The 23,563-nt window shown below is 41.2% G+C and overlaps 1 protein-coding gene across 1 annotated transcript in view; it reads left to right on the top strand.

The window, feature by feature from the left end:
• The window catches only part of TAF1B (TATA-box binding protein associated factor, RNA polymerase I subunit B), a 67,925-nt gene that overhangs the window by 12,154 nt on the left and 32,208 nt on the right, over positions 1-23,563 (top strand). Inside the window, 3 exon segments of the mRNA XM_004745779.3 lie at positions 3,944-4,097; positions 10,139-10,295; positions 16,407-16,506. Of these exon segments, the coding sequence (XP_004745836.2) occupies positions 3,944-4,097; positions 10,139-10,295; positions 16,407-16,506 (411 nt within the window).

The following is a 23,563-nucleotide window of genomic DNA, read 5'->3' as shown; positions in this document are numbered from 1 at the left end:
ACGTGCTCTCTCTCTGTCAGATAAATAAATCTTTTTAAAAATTTTTTATTTTTTTATGAAGTATGGGTCATCTGTTTTATTAGTGTTGTCCATTGGGGTTAAAATCAAAATCCATTAAAATCCTAGAGGAGAACACAGGCAGCAACCTCTTTGACCTCTGCTGCAGCAACTTCTAGATAGACATGTCTCCAAAGGCAAGGGAAAGAAAGGCAAAAATGAGCTATTAGGACTTAAGCAAGATAAAAAGCTCTTGCACAGTTGACAAAACCAAAAGACAGTTGACAGAATGGGAGAAAAGTTTTGCAATTGTTTTATCAGATAAAGGGCTAGTATCCAAAATCTGTAAAGAACTTACCAACTTAACACCCAAAGAAAATAATCCAATTGAGAAGTAGACAGAAGACATGAACAGACCTTTCTGCAAAGAAGGCATACAGTCGACCAACAAACACATGAAAAAAATGCTCAACATCACGCCATCAGGGAAATACAAATCAAAACCACAGTGAGATACCACCTCATACCAGCCAGAATGGCTAAAATCAGTAAGTCAAGAAATGATAAATGTTGGTGAGGATGCAGAGAAAGGGGAACCGTCTTATACTGTTGGTGAGAAAGCAAGCTGGTACAGCCACTCTGGAAAACGGTATGGACGTCCCTCAAAAAGTTGAAAATAGAGCTACCCTACCACCCAGCAATCACACTACTAAGGATTTACTGCAAAGTTAAGAATGCAACGATCCGAAGGGACACCTGCACCCTAATAATGTTTGTAGCCTCAGAGTGTCCACAATAGCCAAACGATGGAAAGAGCCCAGATGTCCATCAGCAGATGAATGGATAAAGAAGATGTGGTTTATATATACAATAGAATATTATGCAGCCATCAAAAAATGAAATCTTGCCATTTTTAATGAAGTGAGTGGAACTAGAGGGTATTATTCTCAGTGAAATAAGCCAATTGGAGAAAGACAGTTATCATATGATCTCATACTTGGAATTTAAGAAACAAAACGGGATCGTAGGGGAAGGGAGGGAAAAATAAAACAAGATGAAATCAGAGAGGGAGACAAGCTGTTCTTTATCGTAGGAAACAAACTGAGGGTTGCTGAAGAGGAAGGGGCGGGCAGGTGGGTGGGGTAACTGGGTGATGGACATTAAGGAGGACACGTGCTATAATGAGCACTGGGTATTGTATAAGACCGATGAATCACTGAACTCTACCTCTGAAACTACTAATACACTATATGTTAATTGAATTTAAATTTAAAAAGGATTTTAAAAAAAGAAACTTAGTCTTCTCAAATATTCAGTTATTCCTTCATGCTTTGAATGTGACTGAACTAAGAATAGTAAGAGGTCTGCATCTGAATCCTGGCTCCAGTGCTGTGACTTGTGTGATCTTGGGTGAGATAAATTACTTAAAACTCCCATAAAAAATGAACAAGAGATTTTTAAAAATCAGGGTAGGATAAGGGAGATGGAAAATGTGGTGGCAGGAAAGGGTGTTATTTGTGGTGTGATCAGGGGATCTTAGGTGGGAGTGAGCCATGGGGATATCTTGGGGGAAGAAATGCAGAATTTCAGGCCTCCCCCAATCCTACTGATTTAGAATCTGCATTTTAACCCAGTTCCTAGGTGGTTCCTGTGCACACTAGTTTGAGAAGCCCTCTTCCAGATAAGACATGGTGGTGGCTGGGATAAGATGGTAGCAAGGGAGGTGATAAGGGCTAGGATTCCAGATAAACTTTGGGTAGGGTCATCAGAATTTCCTGAGTGGTTGGATATAGGGTGTGAGAGAAAGAGAGGAGTCATGAAGGATGACTTAAGTTTGGGGCCTCATACAGCAGGTGGAACGGAAGAGCTCTAGTTTGGGTTTGGACGTGTTTTAAGTTTGAGACAGCTGCCGGACATCTGAGAGGAAATTCCCAGTAGTTAGATTTCCAGGTCTTCGATTCAAGAGAAAGGACTATGTTAGAGATAAAAATTTGGATGTTGTTAATATACATTATAATTTATCAAATCTCAAATGCCATTGTTTGGAAGATGCTCCATTATTTTAAATATCCCCAAGAATGAAAACAATGCTGCGCATCAAACCGTGACATGCCATTGGTTATAAGATACACCTGCTATCAGGGACACTAATAAAAGGGGAGAGGCAGTGCATTTTAGAGTCGAAAACAACATAGTAGTTGGTGTTTTAAAATCAAAAGATCAGATGACGTCTCTGAGGAGTGATGATAGAGAAGGGGACTGACTGAGCTCTGAGTCCCTCTAGGATGAAGATGTCTGGGATAAAAGCAGAACATGCAAGGAAGTCTGAGGAGCAACTGGTAAGTTAGGAGGGAGCCTGGAGAGTGAGAGGGCGTTCTGGAATCCAAGGAGCAAAGTGTTTCAAGAAGAGAGAAGTGATTAACCTCGAAATGCTGCCGCCTGTTCGGGAAGGAGAAGGGCTAAAAATGAATGAGCAGAGCAGTGGAGTCGCAAGTGTGATTAGAGTGAGGCTCAAGATAGACTGGGAAGAGCGAAATTGGGGACAGCGAGTCTGGATAACTCTTCCAAGGCATTTTGCTGCAAAGAAGTACAGAGAAATTATATTGCAGCTGGAGTCAAAAAAGTTTTTTTTCTTTTAAGTGGGATAAATGATAGCATATTTTTGTACAGACAGAAATAATACAAGAGAGAAGAAATTCTCAGTGGGGAGAGGAAAGATAGAAATGAGGGATAAGCTTTGAGTAGAAAGGGTGGGATTTGAGTAGATTGGGTGCCCAGAGGTGGAAACTGGCCTTTTTTTTTTTTTTTTTAAAGATTTTATTTATTTACTAGTGCACATGAGTGGTGGGGAGGGGCAGTGGGAGAGGGAGACGCGGGCTCTCAACTGAGCAGGGAGCCCGATGTGGGGCTTGATCCCAGGATCCTGGGATCATGACCTGAGCCGAAGGCAGACGCTTAACCAACCGAGGCCCCCAGGCGCCCCTGAAACTGGCTTTGTAGATGGCAGCTTGAATAGTTCACCAGAAGAATCAGACAGAGAGTGGATTATGTGGTCAGGTTCCTGGCAGTTGGTTGCTTGCCTAAGCTTGTGGACCTCTTCTACAGCTGCTTCAGATTTCTCAAAGATGACACAAGTATCTCTTCCCTGATTTTTTTTTTTTTTAAAGTTTATTCTCTTGCAAGTTTCCTTAACATGAATCTTACCTCCTCTTGATAAGATTGAGTTTCCCCATCTGCATGGCTGATGATGTGGCTTTTTAACTGTGATCAGTTTCCTCAAAGTTATGTCAGCTAATGAGACCTTTAGGTAGCCAGCCAGCTGACCTTTCTTAGGAACACTCTAACCACCATTTCAACAGTACACGTGTGAGAAATTAAACAATGGTACCCGTGTGTTTGTCAATTAAATGTTATAAATAGTAAAGTACCACAGGAGTTCAGGGAATCGAGAAGTCATTGAAGAAGAGTTGGTTGGAAAGACTGCATGATACAGTAAATAACGGATTGGAGAGAAAGAGAAGAAAGGATAGTCCAGGCAAGAGAAATGGAAGTAGCAAAGACACAAAGCGATAATCCCCAGGTAGGCTCAGTGAAGAGAAGCCAGCATTGTGCCGGAGTTTTTAATCAAAAACATCATTATTGATGTTTTTATTGGTGTAGCTACTAGGGCTACAAGAGAGATGTAGAGGGATTAGAGGGAGAAGGAAGCCTGATGTGTCTGCTGGAAGCCTGTTACCTTGCTCATCCTTGTCTGCAAACATTTTCCAGGAGCAGCCTGGAAAGCCAGGAGCACAGTATAGAGGTAAAACTCTTTTAGTCTTAGGAACATGGCAAATGTTCTCTAGAGTAGTTTATTTTATGGTGTTTCAGATGGGTGGGACTTGGTAGCTCGTGGAAATGAATAAGTTCCAATGTAATAATTTTATGTGTGTTATTTTGCAAATAGGTATTAGAAGATAACCCAAGTCATTCAGACTGGGATAGTGAGCCTGACGTGCTGAGTGACTTTAGCTGCCCTTCTTTTGTTGAAAGTGGACCAGACTCTCAGCTTGATAGTCGCACTCAGAAGCCTTTCCCCATCAGCAAAGCGTCGCAATCAGGTAAAAATGAGAATCAGACTATCTAGAATTTTAAAGCTGGTAATGCACCTTAAAAATAGTTTAGTCCAATCTTTTCATTTTCTAGGGAAAGAAACTTGGCCCGGCAAGAAAGAATGATTTGTTAAATCATTTGGCTAAAAGATATGTAAATTAAATGAAATCTTAGTGCAATTTTTAAAAAGGTACATTGTTTCCACGTATTTTTGTGTAATTTTTAAAGGAACTTAAATAATACGTGGATCCAGAGAGAAGAAAGCTCGCGCAACAAAGATCATATATGTGTGAGCTCAGAATTTTCAAAGAAAAGTTGCAATAGAAAGATGACAGATCTTAGTCATATGGTGAGATAGGTAAGAGCCAAAGACGCTATGTCCAATTTTTAAGCATAGACTAAAGCAAAACTTACCATATTGTGTGTATGTGTGTGAATTTTACTTTCTGATTTAACTCTGTAATCTAAAATAGATAAGGAGTATATTTAAGGTAACAGATATAGATCTTCTCAAGGCATTTATTATTCATGGTTTTCATTGTTTCCACACTACTTTTTTTTTTTTTTTTTAAACATGATGGAAAACAGACCTCAGAGAACAGACCAGACTCTTACTATAGATTACTAGAATCTTGATGCATGCTGACAGAGTTCTTTGGGAAATAGCTTCCAAACTGTCTGGTATTGGGATTGTGGAAATCTGGGTTGTGTGGTTATGTAACATTTTCAGCAAAACATTTTTTTGCCTGGATTGCTGCTTTGCAGGCCTCTTGCCCTCCAAAGAGTAAAAATTCCTTTTATCAGTATATCCGCATTACTTGCTGGACTGCACAGTGACAGTCCAGATATCAGATAAGTTACTTTCTGTGTCCAAAGAGGTAGAGGACATAGGATCACAGAATAATTGGGCAGCAGTGAATCTTGAATTTCTGGCTCCATGCTTTCAGGCCGGCCCAAGCTCACACTGTCCCAGACAACTAGGACTCTCAAATCATCCGAGCCTTTTAGAGCATCATGATTGTTTACCTATGTTAAGTTTTTGTTTGTGTGTTTGTGTTTTAGTAAATGAGGATCCTTAGAGCTTTATTTTATTTTGTACATTTAGAGTAACTATGAATGTAACCCTTACTTCAAAAATCTAAAATATAAATAGTCAAAGGAAAAATCACTAGTTATTGTGTCATCCAAAAATAACCACATTGCCGTGGTAGATCATTCCAGAAAGGTTTTTATTCACATATATAGAGAGAAAAAAGGAGTTTTATTATTTGTTTTTATAAAAATGTGTGCTATTTCTTCATTCTTAACATTTTTTAATCAAAATCCTCCATGCATGTAATTAAAAAATCTTTATAAACCTTGTTATGAAAAAATTATAGTCCCTTGTTCACCTAAATGTGCCATTCCTAAGAGGCATTCATTTTCATCTCTTCTGCAGCTTCCATAGCTCTGTAGCACACGCTGTGTGCTACATCTTGATTTCTCCTTTTGGACATTAGCTATTAAATTCCCATGATGAAAGATGAAGTCTTGGCTCTTTCACACAATCCTCACTGCCTGCCCCTCTCCCCATGTAGTCACCAGCACACAATTGTGCATCTTTTTCCTCTTCTTTTTTTTTTTTCTTTTCTGGACAGATCACAAGTAGGCAGAGAAAAAGGCAGAGAGAGAAGGGGAAGCAGGCTCCCCGCTGAGCAGAGAGCCCGATGCGGGGCTTGATTCCAGGACCCTGAGACATGACCTGAGCTGAAGGCAGAGGCTTAACCCACTGAGCCACCCAGGCGCCCTTATAATTACATTTTCTGTATATATTTTTGTTTTCCCAGAGTCGATAATTACCTGTTACTTATTTAGTTTTCTATTTATTTTATTACCAATCTATAATTTATTACTCGTGTGTCTCCCTGTTTCCTCCCAGTTCTGAAAATCTCCCAAATTCTGAGATATTCTACCAGTTTCATATTCTGGAAGAAGTCTTTGTGGAACTTCTGACCTACCCTAATCTACAATGATATATCGCTAGACCTATGACCCGGCTATCTTTGGGATCTCTTTACCAACATCCTGAAGATTCTCTTACTGCTCTTTTGTTAAATTCCTTATTTCCTTGACTGTTTTTCATCTTTTCCTGGTTTACTCCCTTGTTTTTGTGGTGCATCTTTTCTTATTTTACTGAGGATATTAATATGATATTGATAATATTTCCCCTTGACTTGAATCTTTTGTTCTCTGCTTTTTGTATTAGAGGGTTTCTTCAAATGCTTATGAGCCTAATATGGCGAGTCTTCTTAAGAACGGAGACTGAAAATTGAGTGGAAGCCTTATACCCGCAGTGAGTTTTGTCAGTTGTGCTGTGCATGATCTAGCGGGATTGTTTTCTTAGCAAGCCTCCAACATTATCATCTTTAAATCTTTTCCCCCTGAGCTGGTAGGATTTTCAAGAGAAATCTCTTTGAGTCATCTGTTTGGAGGGTGTAATGCTGGCTGTTCTAGGAACCAGGTGGGTAGAAGGCCTGAGGGGAGAGAGTGTGGGGCTTGGGGGCTGTCTTGGTACACAGTATGTACACTTTCACTTAATCTTCCTGTTTTTAATAATGCACCCTCTTCTCTACTGTGTGTATGATTGACATGCCCAATACCAGAGACCTTTTGTTTTATCTTCTCTAGAGGAGAAATTACCAATTTTCTTCCCAGGCAAGCATTTGTTGCACGGAGTTGGGGCAGGAGTCTGAGCCTCTGACTGCTTCCCAGTCAACTCTCGGGCAATCTTTCTGGTGTTAGACTTACTTTCACCCAATTTCCAGGGTTTAACCAATTCTGGAGCTTTCTTTAGACGTCCCCAGGGGAAAGTTACATTGGCTTATGGTTTTCCCTTCTGCTGGCTTTGAGTCCAGCTTTCTCGACACTGCTAAGGCAATAATTACCTGTACCTGTGCTTTCCAGCTTTTAAGATTTTATTGCTGTTGTCTTCCTTCTCCATATTATTTCTTCTTGAGTTTATGTCTATTTTTTTAAAATTCCTGTATAATTGTTTTAGTGAGACAGAGCAGAAGCTACTATGTGTTTTCAATCTGCCACCTTTACTGGAAGCTGCCATACATTGGAGAGGCTCTCTCTCTCGTTTTGTGTGTGTGTGTGTGTGTATATATATTTATATGTATATGTATATATACACACATATATATATGGAAGCCTTTATATATATAGAATTTTTTTAACATAATACCTTGTTGAAATCTGCGTCTTTATAAATTCTTTAAAAGCAGTCGTCCTCAAACTTTAACATTCCTCAGAATCTCCCGGAGGCCTTGTTCTAGCACAGATTGGTAGGCTCAATAATTTGCAGCTCTGGTAAGTTTTCAGGTGATGCTAATGCACCTGGTCTAGGGACTGTACTTTGAGAACCACCAACTTAAGCACTGAGTGAATTGGTATATAGTTTTCCATTGTGTAGAGTTACTTATTTAAATTTCTACTCCTTTCGGTTTGGTCGTTTTAAATTTTTCATATTTTAAACGGTACTGCCACAACATGCCTTGACCTTGAATCTTTGCATGTTTTACTTATTTATTTATTTTAAAGATTTTATTTTATTTGTTTGTCAGAGAGGGAGAGAGAGAAACCAAAAGCAGGGAGAGAGGTAGAGGGAGAAGTAGACTCCTCGCTGAGCAGGGAGCCCAATGCAGGACTCAATCCCTGGACCCCAGGATCATGACCTAAACCCAAGGCAGATGCTTAACCTACTGGAGCCACCCAGGCTCCCTCTTTGTACGTTTTAAAAATCTTTTCACTCTGGTGAAAAATCTCGAACCGCTGGCCTCTTTGTCACCAAATATTTATTGGATTCCTCCTTCATGCTAGAGCCTGCTTGGAGCCCTGGGGACACAGCGATGAGCAAGGTTGTCTGCCTTCAGGGTGCTTAGATTGTTGTAGGAGGAGCTGGACAGTAAGTGCACACATTTATTTAAAAGTTCAGTTATTGATAAATGCTATGAAGAAAGGATTTATAGGACTTGGAAAGGGGGATTTTGAGAAATAGTTTAGAGAGATTTGTCCAAGAAATCATGGAGTCTCTTGGGGTCATTCTTAGTCCTGCTTTCTACTTACCCTGCTTCTGGCTTTAAATACCAGCGACACACTGATGACTCAGAAATTTCTGTCTCCAGATTCTCTAGTGAACTACAGATTTTTTTTTTTTTTGAACTACAGATTTTTATATTCAATTATCTACTTACATATCCATTTGTACAGTTAATAGGATCTTACACTTAACACATGCAATTCTAAAACCTTGATTTCTTTCATCAAACCTGCTCTTTTGCCATCTCCCTTGTCTCAGTAAATGGCATTTTCATTCTGCTGGTTGCTAAGGCCCAAACTGTCAGGATCACACTCATCTTCTTTTTCTCTCATACTTCACTTTCAGTCCACGGGCAAATTCTGCTGGCTTCAAAATATGTCCAGATTCCAACCACTTCTCACCACCTGCACTGCCACCGCTCCAGTCCAAGTGCTTGTCATCGTTGTCCTAGATGATAGTGTCCTGTTTCCACTCTTGCCCTCCTATAGCTCCATTCTTCTACAGCAACCAGAGAGAGCTTTTTTAAAAATACAAATGAAATCAGATTGTTCCTTTGTTTAAAACTCTCCAGAAACTTCTTACAATATCCAGAATAAAATCTAAAGTGCAGAACATGACCTACAAAGTCCTGTGTAATATGGTTTCTTTCCCGATTTTATTTATTTTTATTTATTTTTGAGAGAGAGAGGGACAGAGGGAGAGAGAGAATCTTAAGCAGACTCCATACCCAGCACAGAGCCCCCACATGGGGTTCAATCTCAACCCTGAGATCATGACCTGAGCTGAAATCAGGAGTCAGATGCTTAACCAACTCAGCCACTCAGGTGCCCTCTTACTCTCTTTCTTGTATCATTTCTTACACTTTCCCTTTACCCATGATGCTCTCACCACACTGGCTTTCTTGCTGTTCTTTTTATTCCTCCCCACCCCCCGAAGATTTTAGTTATTCCAAGAGTGTGTGAGTGGGGGCAGGGACAGAGGGAGAGGGAGAGAATGTCAAGCAGACTCCACGCTGAGCTCGCCGCCTGATGCAGGCTGGATTCCTTGACCCTGAGACCGTGACCTGAGCTGAAACCAAGAGATGCTCAGATGCTCCACTGACTGAGCCACCCAGGCGCTGCCCAACCCCCAATCCCTGCTCTCACTGTTCCTTTAAGTTCACTGCTGATGAACTTGGTGTTCTTCCTGAGACTCTCAGGAGTTATTCTGAGTTCAGTCAGGTCTCCGCTTAGATGCTGTCTTCTTCAAGAGGCTTCCCTGAGCACCCATATAAAGTCGCACCTGTCTCTTCTCTTCCCATCACTTTGTGTTCCCCTACATGGCTATTTTTCTGTGTGGCACTTACCACTGTCTGTCAGTTGTGATTTTTTTTCTGTTTAGTGACCATCTCCCATTACTAGAATGTAAGTTGGTAGGGATGTGAGACTCTTCCCTGTCATTTCCCCAGACCTAGACGGTGGCACAACAATGAGATGAGTGAGTGTTGAGTGAATGAACGGGGGCAAGTTATGTCCTGTGGTTAGGGTGCTTGGAGGACGGGAGCGGGGGGAGGTGCTGCCCTAGTCAGGGCTTCCGAGAGCCTCTCAGACCTTCAAAGGGACATGTCGGGTAGGGCCTGCATCAAAGCAGTTACATACTTTTTGTTTTGCTTTGTAATTGTTTATTCTTGTACTTATTTGAAAAATTGTTCCTATTCACTGTAAAAAAATCCAGCAGGTCACATCCCTCTGTAGAATCTCTGGCCACTCCTTTCCTATAAAGAACCAGTGATTACCTTTTTCGTCGATTTCCTCTAAGCCATCATTGCTCTTTATTGCCAAATTGTTCTTTTAAAGATTGTATCAATTATAACTTGATTTTAAGATATTGAAAATGCTTCCTTGGATTCTTTTTGTCGTTTTCCTTCTTTTGTTGTCCAAACAGTTACTTGCACTTAAAAAAAAAAAAAATCTCTCTTTATCCGCTAAGAAACAGCATCCATCTGTTCTGGATCTCTCGATGGAGTCGAATATTCACTACGAAAGGAGAAGGGAATCGTGAAGATGACAATGCCAAGGACACTTGCTTTTTGCTATCTGTCTTTACTGTGGCAGAGAGAGACAATTACTCTTTCGGATCTTTTGAGGTAAGCTCGACCTCTTGTATAATGATGTCTTTGCTGATTATCTGTGTGAACCAGGGGACAACCTTTGGATATCTTGAATTTTACAAGGCTTACATTGAGGGAGAGACAGGAAAGATTGGGTAGCCTGAGTTCTAGTTCTGAAATGTAATCTTCTGGCCGGTAACTCATCTCTTTGGTTTCCTTATTCATATAGTGAAATAATGGTCGTTACCTTACACAGGATGTTGGAAGATTAATTATCTCCTGTGAGATAATTAATGTGAGTTTGAAGACAAAAAGTGACACTTACGTAGCTTAGTGGTAGTATTAAGTATTTTGCATTTTTAAGAGAGAAGATGAACAGATGAGCTTCCTGTTGGCAAATGGTCATTAGTAGCCCCACAGCAGCTTGCACTGGTGTCGGTGAGAGCTACGGTGTAGGTTCTCTGTGTTTATAAGATAAACTGAGTACAAAAGTATTAGAAAAACCTGTTAGTGAATGGTCAATATTGACTTTTTTTCAAGATAATTTACAGTGTTTTATAGTTAATGAGTTAATTAGGGCATCATGTATAAGACTTTCTCATTAAATAGAAGATACACTGAAATCATTAGTGGGTTCATATTTGCCTTGCTTTATATGTATTCTAAACAATAACAGTTGCGTTTACTTAGTGCATACAGTGATTTTTACTAGCACAGATTTGGAACCAGACTCCTGGGTTTGAATTCCAGCTGTGCCACTTATATGTGACCTTGAGTAAATTATTTAATTTCTCTCTGCCTCTGTCTCATCCTTGGTGAAATGGGGCTGATAATAACATCTACCTCACAGAGTTGTAACTACTTCAGTAATTATTGCTGCACAAAAAGCACTCAGGACAGTGCCTAGCACATAATAAGAACTCAGTGCTAGCTATTATTTTTTCTTCATCATCATCATCATCAGTACTAGGCTCTTTGATTAAATAAAATAACCTCCAGTAAATGATGATAGTGCCTTTGAATTTGGCCACATCAACCAACTAACAAGGCTTTTCTCAGAGGTGATTAATTCTGCATGCAGATAGTCCATGATTCAGTGAATTTTACTGTTAAGTTAAAAACCTCACCTTGCTCTATATGCCTTCATTGGGTGATCTCATCTTCTTCCAAGGCTTTAATTACCATCTATATGATGATGACAACGCCCAAATATATATCTTACAGCCCAGACTTGTCTAGTGAGGGTCAGGCCCATATATTCATACATACAACTGCCTGTTGGATACTACTTAGGTGTCTTGATGGTATCTCAAAATCAGAATGACGAAAAGAAGTTCATCTTTCATCATCTTTCTCCTCAGTCTAGTTCATTCTCCAGTGTTCTTTTTTTTTCCTCATAAATACCTCACACTCCATTTCTTCCTATCCGGAAACTCAAGATTCATCCTTGACTTTCCTCTCCCCAGAGCTACAGTCAGTCGTTACATCCTGGCAATTAGCCTTCCCAAACAACCCTTGAAACCATTTTTTCTCCCCATTCCCTCCATATCTTCACCTGGATTACTTAGCAGCCTCCCAAGTGGGCCCTGTGTCCCACCGTCTTGTGCCTCACCTGTCCCTCTTCCTTTCCAAAGCCCAGGGGTCTTACCGAAACAACAGTCAAATCATGTCACTCGAACTGGGTAGAGGGGCAGTCCAGCTACTCAGGGCAATCTCTAAGGGAGTAACGGGACTCCTAGACGCCTAACAAGATGGACAAAACAATATTCACCCATAATTCTGCTTAGGGAGAATATTAGCTGTGGTCGGAAGGTTAGAGGTAATAAGATCCTACGCATTTGTCTGTCTCCCTCTCTCTTACTGTTCCCCTCCTCCTCCTCTCCTCCCCTCCCTTTAAGGAGAATTCTGAAGAGCCTTCAGGGAGATGGGATCTAATTAGCTGGAGGGCTTTTATTTTGCTCTGTGGGACATACACATTTGGGAACTGAGCCTAAGTGCTTGGAGCAACAGGAAAGAGACCGTTCCCACTGCTCCTCTTTCTCAGTGTTTCTCAGAGAAGGAGCTCTAAGTCATAGCTTCTCAAAGTGTGGCTCTCTGACCACCAGCAGCAGCATCCCCTAGGAACTTATGAGTATGTGAATTCTAACCAGATTCTAACCCATTCTAATCCGAATCAGAAACTCTGGGGGAAGAGCCTGGTAACTCTGTTTTAATAAGCCATCCAGGGGATTCTTACAGATGCTGACATTTGAGAACTACTGCCAAACGGAGAAAAAGTATTTAAAAAAACAGTGTTGGGAAGGAAATACATCATTAGTCTAGCCCCAATACCCCTGTACCTTATACTCATCCTGTATGTCATTCCCCAGTTTAAATCCTTTAGCAGCATCCATAGTCCTTAGTAAAAATTCACAATTCTTAAAGTAGCCTTTAACTGACTCTGTCTACGGTGCCTGGTGGCTCAGTTGCTTGAGCGTCCAGCTCTTGATTTTGGCTCATGTCTTCATCTGAGTCACGGGATCAAGCCCTGTGTCAGGTCTGTGCTCAGTGGGGAGTCTGCTTGGGATTCTCTCTCTCCCTCTGCCCTTCCTCCTGCTCGATCACTCTGTTTATGTCTCTCTCCCTCAAATATATTTTTTAAAGATTTTACTTATTTGAGAGAGAGAGCACAGAGGAGAGCCAGAGGAAGAGGGAGAAGCAGACTCACTGCTGAGCAGAGAGCCCCATGGAGGGCTTGGTGCCGGGACCCGGGATCCTGACCGGAGCTGAAGGCAGATGCTTCACCGACTGAGCCACCCGGGCAGGCGTCCCCTTAGATAAATAAATCTTTAAAAGAATAAAAATAAAGAACCTTGCCTACCTAGTGATAACAATAAATAAAAATAGTCAAAGCGTACTCATTCCACAAATATTTACTGAGTACTGACTAGATGCAAGCATTGTTCTAGAGTCTAGACCCTTGAATCACAGTGGTGAACCATAGAGAACAGGTTCCTGCTCTCGTGAAGTTCAAGACGAAAGGAGGAGGTAGACAAGCATATAAATAAATAATGATGAAACAGTGGAGTGTGATGCAGAAGACTGAAATCAGACGGTGGCTGCTGCTTTAGACTGGTCATGAGGGAAGGGCTCACTGAGAAGCACCGTGAGTGGAAGTAGCAGGTGGCTATCCGCAGTGCTAGCCCCAAGTAGAGCGAGGTTGCTAGTGGCAAGCCCTCAAGCAAGAGCAAGGTCTGTGGGATTAAGGAGCAGAGGAGGCTCGTGCGACAGGAGTAAGAATTTGAAGGGACAGTTCAAGGGGCAGTGGGAGGGTGAGGACAGAGGGATACTAAGCGGGGACCAGGGACAGGTCTTTGTGAGCCAGGCTAGGCGTTTGGATTTTTTTTAAATTGACGTATAATTCATATACAGTAAAATTCACACTTTTAAATGTGCAATTCAGTGGTTTTCAGGACATTTACAAGGTTGTGCAACCATCACCTCTATTTCCAGAGCATGATCATCACTTTAGAAGGAAACCCCTTAAATACTCAGGAATTTGGCTTTTGAGTGTGATGATAATGCCCTGGAAGATTTTAGCAGGGGAGACATTCTCTGACCATTCAGGCAGCTAGGAGTAAAATGGATTCTAGGGAGGCAGGGGTGAAAGCAGAGAGACCCAGGTGGTCTTTTGCTGTACATCTGGCAAGAGATAGCGGTTTGGAGTAGGATGGTAGCAGTTGAAATGGAACAAGGTGAGGGGGCTCTGGATATGTTTTGCAGATGGACACGACCGAATTCCAGTGCAGCGCTTCTTTAGTTATCTGTGATAAAGAATCCATTTGTTAAATTTCCAATCTACCGCAGATAGAAACCTTTTTAAAGCACAACAAATTATAAATAGAGACTGTTTTCAGGTGACAGGGCCAGGAAGGGCATATGGGATGCTTTTAGTCTATAGCAGTTCCTCTGTCAGCTTCTTGGATTGATTGAGAGACTCATCTGATAATACGGAAGAAAATGAAATTGATTATTCGGAGCTTTGATTCAATAGCTGTTTTTTGAAAAAGTGTATTTTTCTTAAAGGAAATTTTTAAGAAACTGATCGAACTTGAAAAGAGATTACAAGCAGCACTATTATAAATGGTGAAAATTATTAAACCCCCAGATGGCCAAGACTTCTCTGTGTAGCCGTCTCTGCTTCCCCTCGTCAGGTTTGTCATTCCTCCCTCTGCTCCCACAGCACTGTGCATGTGCCTCTGTGGGGCACTGTGGCACTGTCTTTTTTTTTTTTTTTTTAAAGATTTTATTTATTTATTTGACAGCGAGAGATCACAAGTAGGCAGAGAGAGAGGAAGGGAAGCAGGCTCCCTGCTGAACAGAGAGCCCGATGTGGGGCTCGATCCCAGGACCCTGAGATCATGACCTGAGCTGAAGGCAGCGGCTTAACCCACTGAGCCACCCAGGCACCCCTGTGGCACTGTCTTTACTGAGGCATCCACTGAGGCTGTCTGCCTGTCCCGCTAGGGCCCTGGTGGGGGCTTTTCATGCTTGATTGACTCTCAGCTAACCCTCACACAGGGCTGGCATATGTGTATTATCACATGGGGGCAATGACTGTGTAAATTATGAATATATTAACATCATGGAACACTACATAGTTATAAAATGATAAGCACATAATACATCCTGAATATGAAATAATATTAAACCAAGAATATAGTTCTAAAATAAGACGGATACTGATTACTACACACACATTCTTTTAAGTAAATTAAAGAAATGAATGAAAACCTAGATGAGGACGGTTTTCCCTGTAGCGCTGTTCTAAAGAAGCCTGCTTTATCGTTAAACTTCACAAAACACCATTTTTACATAATATTTAATTCTCAACTTTCAGTAGACTAAAAAATCACATTTTTAATTTGAAGTAAAGTTGAATCAATATTGTTCATTCACAAACAGAAAGCTAGAAGCTAGATGTCAGTTTAGCTGTAACAACAACAAAGATGTCAGTGTAAAACATTTGTATACTAACTTATTCCTGTCTATCTTATTTTTTTAAACTATTGTCATATTTTTTAAATCTAATAGATGGGGTACCTGGGTGGCTCATTGGTTGTGTCTGCCTTCGGTTCAGGTCATGATCCCAGGGTCCTGGGATTGAGCACCATATCGGGCTTTCTGCTCAGTGAGGAGCCTGCATCTCCCTCTCCCTCTGCTCCTTCCCCCACTTGTGCTCGTGCTCTCTCTCTCTCTCTCTCTGCCAAATAAATCAATAAATAACATTTTTTTAAAAAATCTAATAGATACGTATATGTGGCCTAGGTTGCAGTACCACCATTCCTCATTCTGCGTTCTTCCCTACTTTCTCTCCTTACCGTCTTTACCTACTTAACGTACTATAGTTTTCATTCATTTGTTTTGTTTGTCATCTCTTTTCATGAGAACATAAAACTCCTTGGGAGCAAGAATGTTTTCCTGTTTTGTTCATTGCTGTATGCCCACAGCCTCAAATAGTGCTGGGTTTTAGTACTCGATAAATTTCTGTTGACTTAATGCATGATTGTAAATAAATATGTATGTGTATTTATTTATATATATGTGCTCTTTTCTCCAAACTCAATCATTTACCCAAAATATTTGACCAGCTGCTGTGTGCTGGCCTTTGGGATGGAGTGGTAAGCAAATGGGCAAGGTCCCTTTCCTGGATTACGTCTAGGGGCAAGCATCTGTTGTGCGCTGTCGTAGGCACTGAGGACAGGCGGGTAGACAAGGTCGGTTTTCTAACAAGGAAAATGGATCCAGGAAGTCTCCTTGAGAGAGATTTAGAAGAGTGGACGCTCATCATGTGAAGGTGCTAGGGATAGAAGGAGGCTGTGTCTGCAAGCCTGGTGGTGAATTAACAAGTAAGTTAGATACTTCATAGGAATATTTCATCTAGTTAGTCAGAAACTTCAAGATATCATTAGACAGTTGGCTAAATGTTATCTCCACACATGGGTGCAGAGACTAATCTTTTCAGATTTATCCTCCCTAAAAACATGTGGGAGACGCAGCGGGCTCAACTGGTTCTCCCCTCAGCTGTGAAACGCATCTCAGCTCTTTTGTTCTGCTTTGCTGAATCAGTATGTATCTCTTACTGACACTTTCTTTTTGAAAATACAGATTTGTTGAAGAGGGCCACATTCCTTATATAAATGCTTTTCAGCATTTCCCAGAAGAGATGAAATTATATGGGCGCGACAAAGGAATTTTTGCTATAGAGGCAAGTTATTTTCCTTTTTACTTTGTAGTCACTAATGAGACACAAAAATAGTATGGTGATTTGTATTCCTTTCCTTATTCTTTGGTGTTGGGAGTTTTTAAAAAAAAAAAAAAAGGCACCTCGTTTTTGTTCTGCCCATATGTAGAACATTAGTCATAATTTAATGAGGAGCAGGATTGTTGTTTTTTAATTTCCACATGTGGTTGTCCTGAACGTATAGCTACGGTGTGAGGTGCGTGTACTGTCAATAGCCGTTTGGTTGACACTGAACTTCAGAAGTTTTCTATAGAGACTTTTAGGTAGTTTCACATTTTTAAAAAACGTTTTTTGTTAGTTGCATACTATATTGCTTTTGAGAAAAGAGAAGAAAGTTATTCTCTTGTTTCAAGAGGTGCTATTTTAAGCCCTTCGCTTCTTGGTCTTTTTCTAGATCTGTTTTCAGATGTCTCCAACGAGAGGACTTCTGCCCTTTAATTATGAGTCTTTATCACTGTGTGCAGTGCTCAAAGATTATCTTCTCTTTGTTCTTCATCAGAAGGTTTTCAGTATACTATATATTAACATTAAATATTATCCTGTTTGCCCACTTAAGGAATTATTTTTATAGGCCCTCCTAACCTTCACAGCCCTATATTGTTTGTGGTTTAATTCAGGAGACATTTGTGATTCTTACCAAACCCCTGCTTAAGTGTGGTTCACTGTCATCCCAGTTGTACATCTGAGTAGACACCTCGGGAAGACAGAATGAATGCCAAGCCATACGGTTAGTGATCCCAGACTTGGAACCGTAGTACCTGTAGCCTTTTATTCATTTTATCATCTTTGGCTCTGTGTGCCCGCTACTCCGCCTCCTTTTTACACTTGTTCCTCTAAACACTTAAGTAGGTGCTGTGAAAATATAATTATATGAAGTACTATTTTTGAAGCATTTGAGCCAGAACTGATGGATGATTGGAAATGCAGATAAACAAGCGCACAACATTCCAGAACATTGTACGTCTGCATTGAGTTTAGAGTACTGGCCACTACGAGTGATTCATAGGTAACGTTAGATTTTTAAACCAGAAACGGCTTTACTTTCTGAACCTCTTGTGCAGGAGCAGTTCCTAGAGATTGAGAGAGAGGTAGCAAGTTTGGGGTTGGGTCCCCAGGGCTGCTTCCACATTGTCACCATTTATTCCACAGCCAGGAGAGAGGACGGGACAGCTCCACACGCGCATGTGGTGGCGCCCGTCCACGGCAGCCCAGAGAGTCGGGTATGGCTGCCGAAGAAATAGTTAACAGTGGTGGTGCTTATTCTGTACTAGGCCCTCTTTTATGTATTTTATAAACTCTTTCATTATTTATATCAACCCTATGAAGTGTGTATTATTATTATTCTTTAAGAGAGACAGATAGAGACAGCGATAGCAAGAGAGCACAAGCAGGGGGAGAGGTACCGGAGATGGAGAAGCAGACTTCCTGCTGAGCAGAGAGCTTGATATGGGGCTGGATCCCAGGACCCTGAGATTATGACCTCAGTCAAAGGCAAATGCCTAACCAATTAAGCCACCCAGGTGCCCCCTTATCATTATTATTATTATTATTATTGTTATTGTTATTATTATTATGCTTGTTCTACAGATGAGGAAACTGAGACACAGATTAGGTAACTTGGCTGGTCCCCTCACTCTGAGCATAGTCCAGCATGGCCAAGGCAGCCTCAGTTTGGAGGGAGACAAAAAAAGTGGGACCATACCAAGCGTTGAGGTAGGGTGAGGGCTGGGGCAGGGAGGGCGGGGAGAGCAGGGCCAGGAAGTGGAAGGAGGTTACTGAGGTCATAGAGAAGCTCCAGATTGTGGGGGTGGGGCGGCACCTGGGTGACCAGGTCGGCTAAGCTTCTGACTCAGTCTTAGCTCTTGATCTCAGGGTTGTGAGTTCGAGCCCCTCACTGGGCTCCGGACTGGTTACCAAAACCAAGAGGTGGGCCTGTGGAAGAGACGGCAACCAGAACCGGAAGGCCGGGGAGAAAGGGTCCAGCTGGAGGATGGCCCAGGCTGGAAGTGACAGTGGGGTACACGTGTCCTGGTGTGAAGCACAGGCTGGGTAGCTGGAATAGCCTTCCTGAATGATGGGTCTTCATGACAATTTTCTTAGCTTGGGCAGAATTGTGATCATTTCTTTTTAATTTTTATTTTTAAAAATTTTAGGGGCACCTTGGTGGCTCAGTCATTAAGTGTCCGCCTTCTGCTCAGGTCACGGTCCCAGGGTCCTGGGATCAAGCCCTGAGTTGGGCTCCCTGCTCGGCAAGGAGCCTGCTTCTCCCTCTCCCACTCCCCCTGCTTGCGTTCCCTCTCACTGTGTCTCTTTCTGTCAAATAAATAAAATCTTCAAAAAAATTTTTTAAACCCGACTGCAGTTGACTTATCACGTTCCGTCAGTTGCAGGCACGCTGCAGAGGGGTTTAGCTCGTCTCTGCGTTTCGCTGCACTCGGCACAAGCGTAGCTTCCATCTGTCACCATACAACGCTACTACAGGGTCACCGACTGTAGTTTGTGTGTTGTACCTCTCTCTCTGGTGACTTCCTCACTCCATAACTGGAGGGTTGCGATGATTTATGTGAAGGACTAGGAACACAGAGGACACACTGTGTTTCCAGTCAGCACTCCAGACCCCAGCTAATTTTTCGGAGATGTGGCGGGATTGCTGAACAACAGTCACCTCCGGCAGTCGCTTACCAGGCACAAGGTGCCCTGCCACCTCCGGAGCCCTGCCTGCCTCTAGAAAAAAAAAGCACAGGGTTTAGAGGTTGATTAGTTTTTCATCTTTTTAAATAGCATGCCGTGTTCAGCGAGACACGCCTGGATTTCTTGGGCATGCCTTGGGCAGTACTGATGCTACCCTAAGACTGTCACATAGAAGGTGATTTTTGTTTTTTGGGGGGTGGGTTTTTTTTTGGTAATTGATTTGAAAATCTGTATAATTCACTGATGAGTAATTTCAGTTTTAGCTGCTAAAAAATTGTTCATGGGCTAGATATTTAGTTCAGTAGTTCTTGGTGTGTGTCTTTACACTTCAATGTTTGTGGAGGGACCAGTGGAACTCAGTAACCATTTGTGCATTAATCTCCTCAGCGGAGTCTTGGCGAACAAAAAATTCTCTCCTCCTTCTCTTTCCCTCCCGTATTCTCCCCTGCCCTTCTCCCCCTCCCCTTCTCCCCCTGCCTCCCTTCTCTTCTCCCTTAGCCTCCAGCCCAGTCTGTCTCTTACAGTCTAATGACTAGGCTTTAGCCTGATTCCTCAGAACCATTCACCATTCAAGTTACATTGATCATTTTTGCTAGGTTTAGGTAATTCTTACTTTTTGCTGGTGCCTAAAATTACTTACTTGTTTTTAACTCCCTAGCCAAATGATAAGCTTCTCAGGAATAAACACCCAGAAACTTTTCTATGGAATCATGAAATATTAAAGCTGGAGGGAAATTTAAACATCACTTAGTCCACGTTTCTTCCACGTCCACATTTCTTCATTTTCTTCTTTTTTTTTTTTCAAAGATTTTATCTATGTATTTGACAGGCAGAGATCACAAGTAGGCAGAGAGAGAGAAAGAGGGAGAGAGAGAAGGTGGAAGCAGGCTCCCCGCCGAGCAGAGCTCCCGATGCGGGGCTCGATCCCAGAACCCTGGGATCATGACCTGAGCGGAAAGCAGAGGCTTTAACACACTGAGCCACCCAGGTGCCCCACGTTTCTTCATTTTCTAGTAAGGAAACAGGTCTAAGGAAGAATGTGATTTGGGAATAGGTAAACCTCTACTTACTTCAGTAGTTTTTGTGAGGATTATTTGAGGTAATATCTTCAAAATGTAGGTATATCATAGACATTGAAATGGACATTCCTTCCAGGTCCCAGGATGCAAAAGCTTTTCCTCTAAGGAAAAAATTAAGAGTTATCCTCAAGCCGCTCAGAGGAAAAAAATGTATCATTTTTGGAAATTAAAATTTTCATTTTAAAGCTGTTATAAACAAAACAAAAAAAGCTTTGAATGTGCCCATTGCTGCAAGTTTGCTGCAAGGAGGTGCCAGGAAGTTCATGGATAGGGCTCTCGCTTTTCATTACAGTGTTTTATAATTTTAGCTACCATAAATTCAGCTTCTTGCAAAGGATCTTGCTTCCTCTGCTAACTTTATATTCTTGGGAGTGGTAGCTAACCAGTAATTTCCTCTTAAATTAAGACATTTGGTTTCACTTTATACTCAAATAGACACTCAAATCTCACTCTATAAAAATAATTATTTTAAAAAATAGATACCTTGTCCTTTCAGATAATAATAGATCCCATGATTGCCAAATGTTGAAATGACTGCAGGAGTGATGTATAATGCACAGAACCACGGGACTGCTGTGAGTGTGGCAGAAGCATACGTTTCCCAGAAGCATAGCTGAAGCCTTTAGCTGAGGTTGGCTTTGCCCTCCTGTGGGCGGCGTGGGAGGGAGTGGCTGCCTTTACAGCCATGTTTATTTCTGGTGCTGTTTCGGTCTTGCAGCCTGAAATACTATCTTCTCACTATGATCAAATCTAGACTCTTCTCTGCCCCTCCTAAATTTTTATAATATGAGACTTAAATTTTGTAAATTAAGAAACAAGATTAGTCATTTTATATTTACTTGCATGTTTCATTTTTGCTCTGAAATCATTCAGATACTAATTTTTACTCATCCTATCGGTTACCAAGACAGGTGGATTGTAATCTCCGACTCCTAGAATTACAGCTTCTTCTTTCACGTTCTGTCAGTTTTTGCTTCAGGTATTTTGGAGCTCAGGTGCATATTAATTAGGATATTTTGTCATCTTGATGAGCTGACTCTTCTCACTATGTAATGTCCTTTTCTTCCCCCCAGAATATTTGTTTTCATACCTACCTTGTCCAATTTTAATTAAAAAAAAATTGTTTGCTTAACATACCTTTTGGAACTATTTTATTTTACTTTTTTTTTAAGATTTTATTTATTTATTTGAGAGAGAGACAGTGAAAGAGAGCATGAGTGAGGAGAAGGTCAGAGAGAGAAGCAGACTCCCTGTGGAGCTGGGAGCCCGATGCGGGACTCGATCCTGGGACTTCAGGATCATGACCTGAGCCAAAGGCAGTCGTCCAACCAACTGAGCCACCCAGGCGTCCCGGAACTATTTTATTTTTAACCTATCTGTGTCTTTATATTTAAAATGCCTTCCTGGTAGTCAGTTTGTAATTACCTTGATTTTTTTAATTTATGCAGTCTGATATTCTCTGCCTTAGAATTATACGTCTGACCATCGACATTGAATGTGATCATAGATATGATTGGGTTTAAATCTACTGTCCTGCTCTTACTTGTTCCATCTAATATTTATTCTGTCTGTCTTCTTTTCCCACCTTCTTCTGAATCGACTTTTTTTTAATGATTCTATTTTATCTCCATTGTTGATATATTAATTACACCTGTGAAGTTTTGTGTGCGTATGTGAGATTGCTCTGGAGTTTAGAACATTCGTCTTTAACTTACCACAGTCTGCCTCAAATACTAGTATACCAGTACATGTATAAAGTAGGACCTTTTCAAAGATATACTTGAATTTCCCTGCTCCCATCTTCTAGTGTCAGACATTTTACCTTTTTTTTTTTTTTTTACACAATTTATATATTTTATATTTGAGAGAGAAAGAGAGAGAACTTGAGGGGGGAGAGGCAGAGGGAAATGGAGAGAGAGAATCCCAAGCAGACTCCCCACTGAGTGTGGCACAGCCCCCAGGCTCAGTCTCATAACCCGGAGACCATGACCTGAGCCAAAATCAAGAGTGGGATGCTTAACCAACTGAGCCACCCAGGTGCCTCTCAGACATTTTACTTTTATCTGTTATAATTTTCACAATGCATTAAATTATTTTTGCTTAAAAAATCATTTATCTTTTTAAGAAATTAAAATGGGCAAAATGATTTTGTATTTACCTATGTATTTGCTATTTCTGCATTCTTCTTGCCTAAATAAGTCCTTTAACATTTTCTTAGAGTATAGATCTATTGGCAGTGAATTCTTTTTTGGCGTTTCTTGGTCTAAAAAAGTCTTTATTTGCCCTCATTTTTTTAAAAGATTTTTTATTTATTTGAGAGAGCGAGAGTGTGAGCATGAGCTGGGGGGAGGGGCAGAGGGCGTGGGAGAAGCAGACTCCCCGCCCGAGAGGGAGCTGGACGTGGGGCTTGATTGCAGGACCTCAGGATCACAACCTGACTTAACCTACTTAACTTACTGAGCCACCAAGGCACCCCTTGCCCTCATTTTTGAAAAGACATTTTCACTAGTACAGAATTCTGGGTCTGTACTTAATTTCTTTCAGTACTTTAAAGATGTTTCATTTTCTGCAGGCCTGCCTGGTTTCTTTCTTTCTTTTCCCCCGCCCCGGCCCTGAGCTTTATTGAAGTATAATGGGCAAAATGGTAAGATATTTTAAGTGTCCGTCATGGTGGTTTGCTCTGTGTGTAGCTCATGAAGGGATTCCCCCATCGAGTGGACTAACACATCCATCACCTCACACAGTTGTCTTTTTGTGTGTGTATGAAGTCATTTAAATTCTACCTCCCCAGCGAATTTCAATTGTATAATATGGTGTTATCTTCTGTAATCACCATGTTTTACATTGGATCCTCAGACCTTAGTCATCTTATAGCTGAAAGTTTGTAACCTTTTTCTGACCTCTCCCTGTTCCCCCAACCCCCAGCCCCCCAGCAAACACTTTTCTACTCATGGTTTCTATGAGTTCAGTGGTGTTTTTGTTTTTTAAGATTTGACATATAATTGATACCATGAAGTATTTATCTTTCTCTAGATTATCCGACTTAGCTTAATGTTTTCAAGGTCCATTGGTGTTGTCACAAATGGCAGGATTTCCTTCTTTTTTGCAGCTGAATAATGTTGCAGAGTGTGTGTGTGTGTGTGTGTGTGTGTGTGTGTGTGTCATGCGTTCTCTATCCATTCATCTGTGTTTGGACGTTTAGGTTATTTCTTTATCTTGGCTGTTATGAATAATGCTGCAGTGAACATAGA

This window comes from Mustela putorius, unplaced genomic scaffold (genome assembly GCF_011764305.1).
Source record: "Mustela putorius furo isolate JIRA1106 unplaced genomic scaffold, ASM1176430v1.1 tig00000813_pilon_pilon_pilon, whole genome shotgun sequence".
In the NCBI taxonomy this organism is placed as follows: domain Eukaryota; kingdom Metazoa; phylum Chordata; class Mammalia; order Carnivora; family Mustelidae; genus Mustela; species Mustela putorius.
The sequence above is the reverse complement of the archived record's forward strand: the minus strand, read 5'-3'. Positions and strand labels throughout refer to the sequence as shown.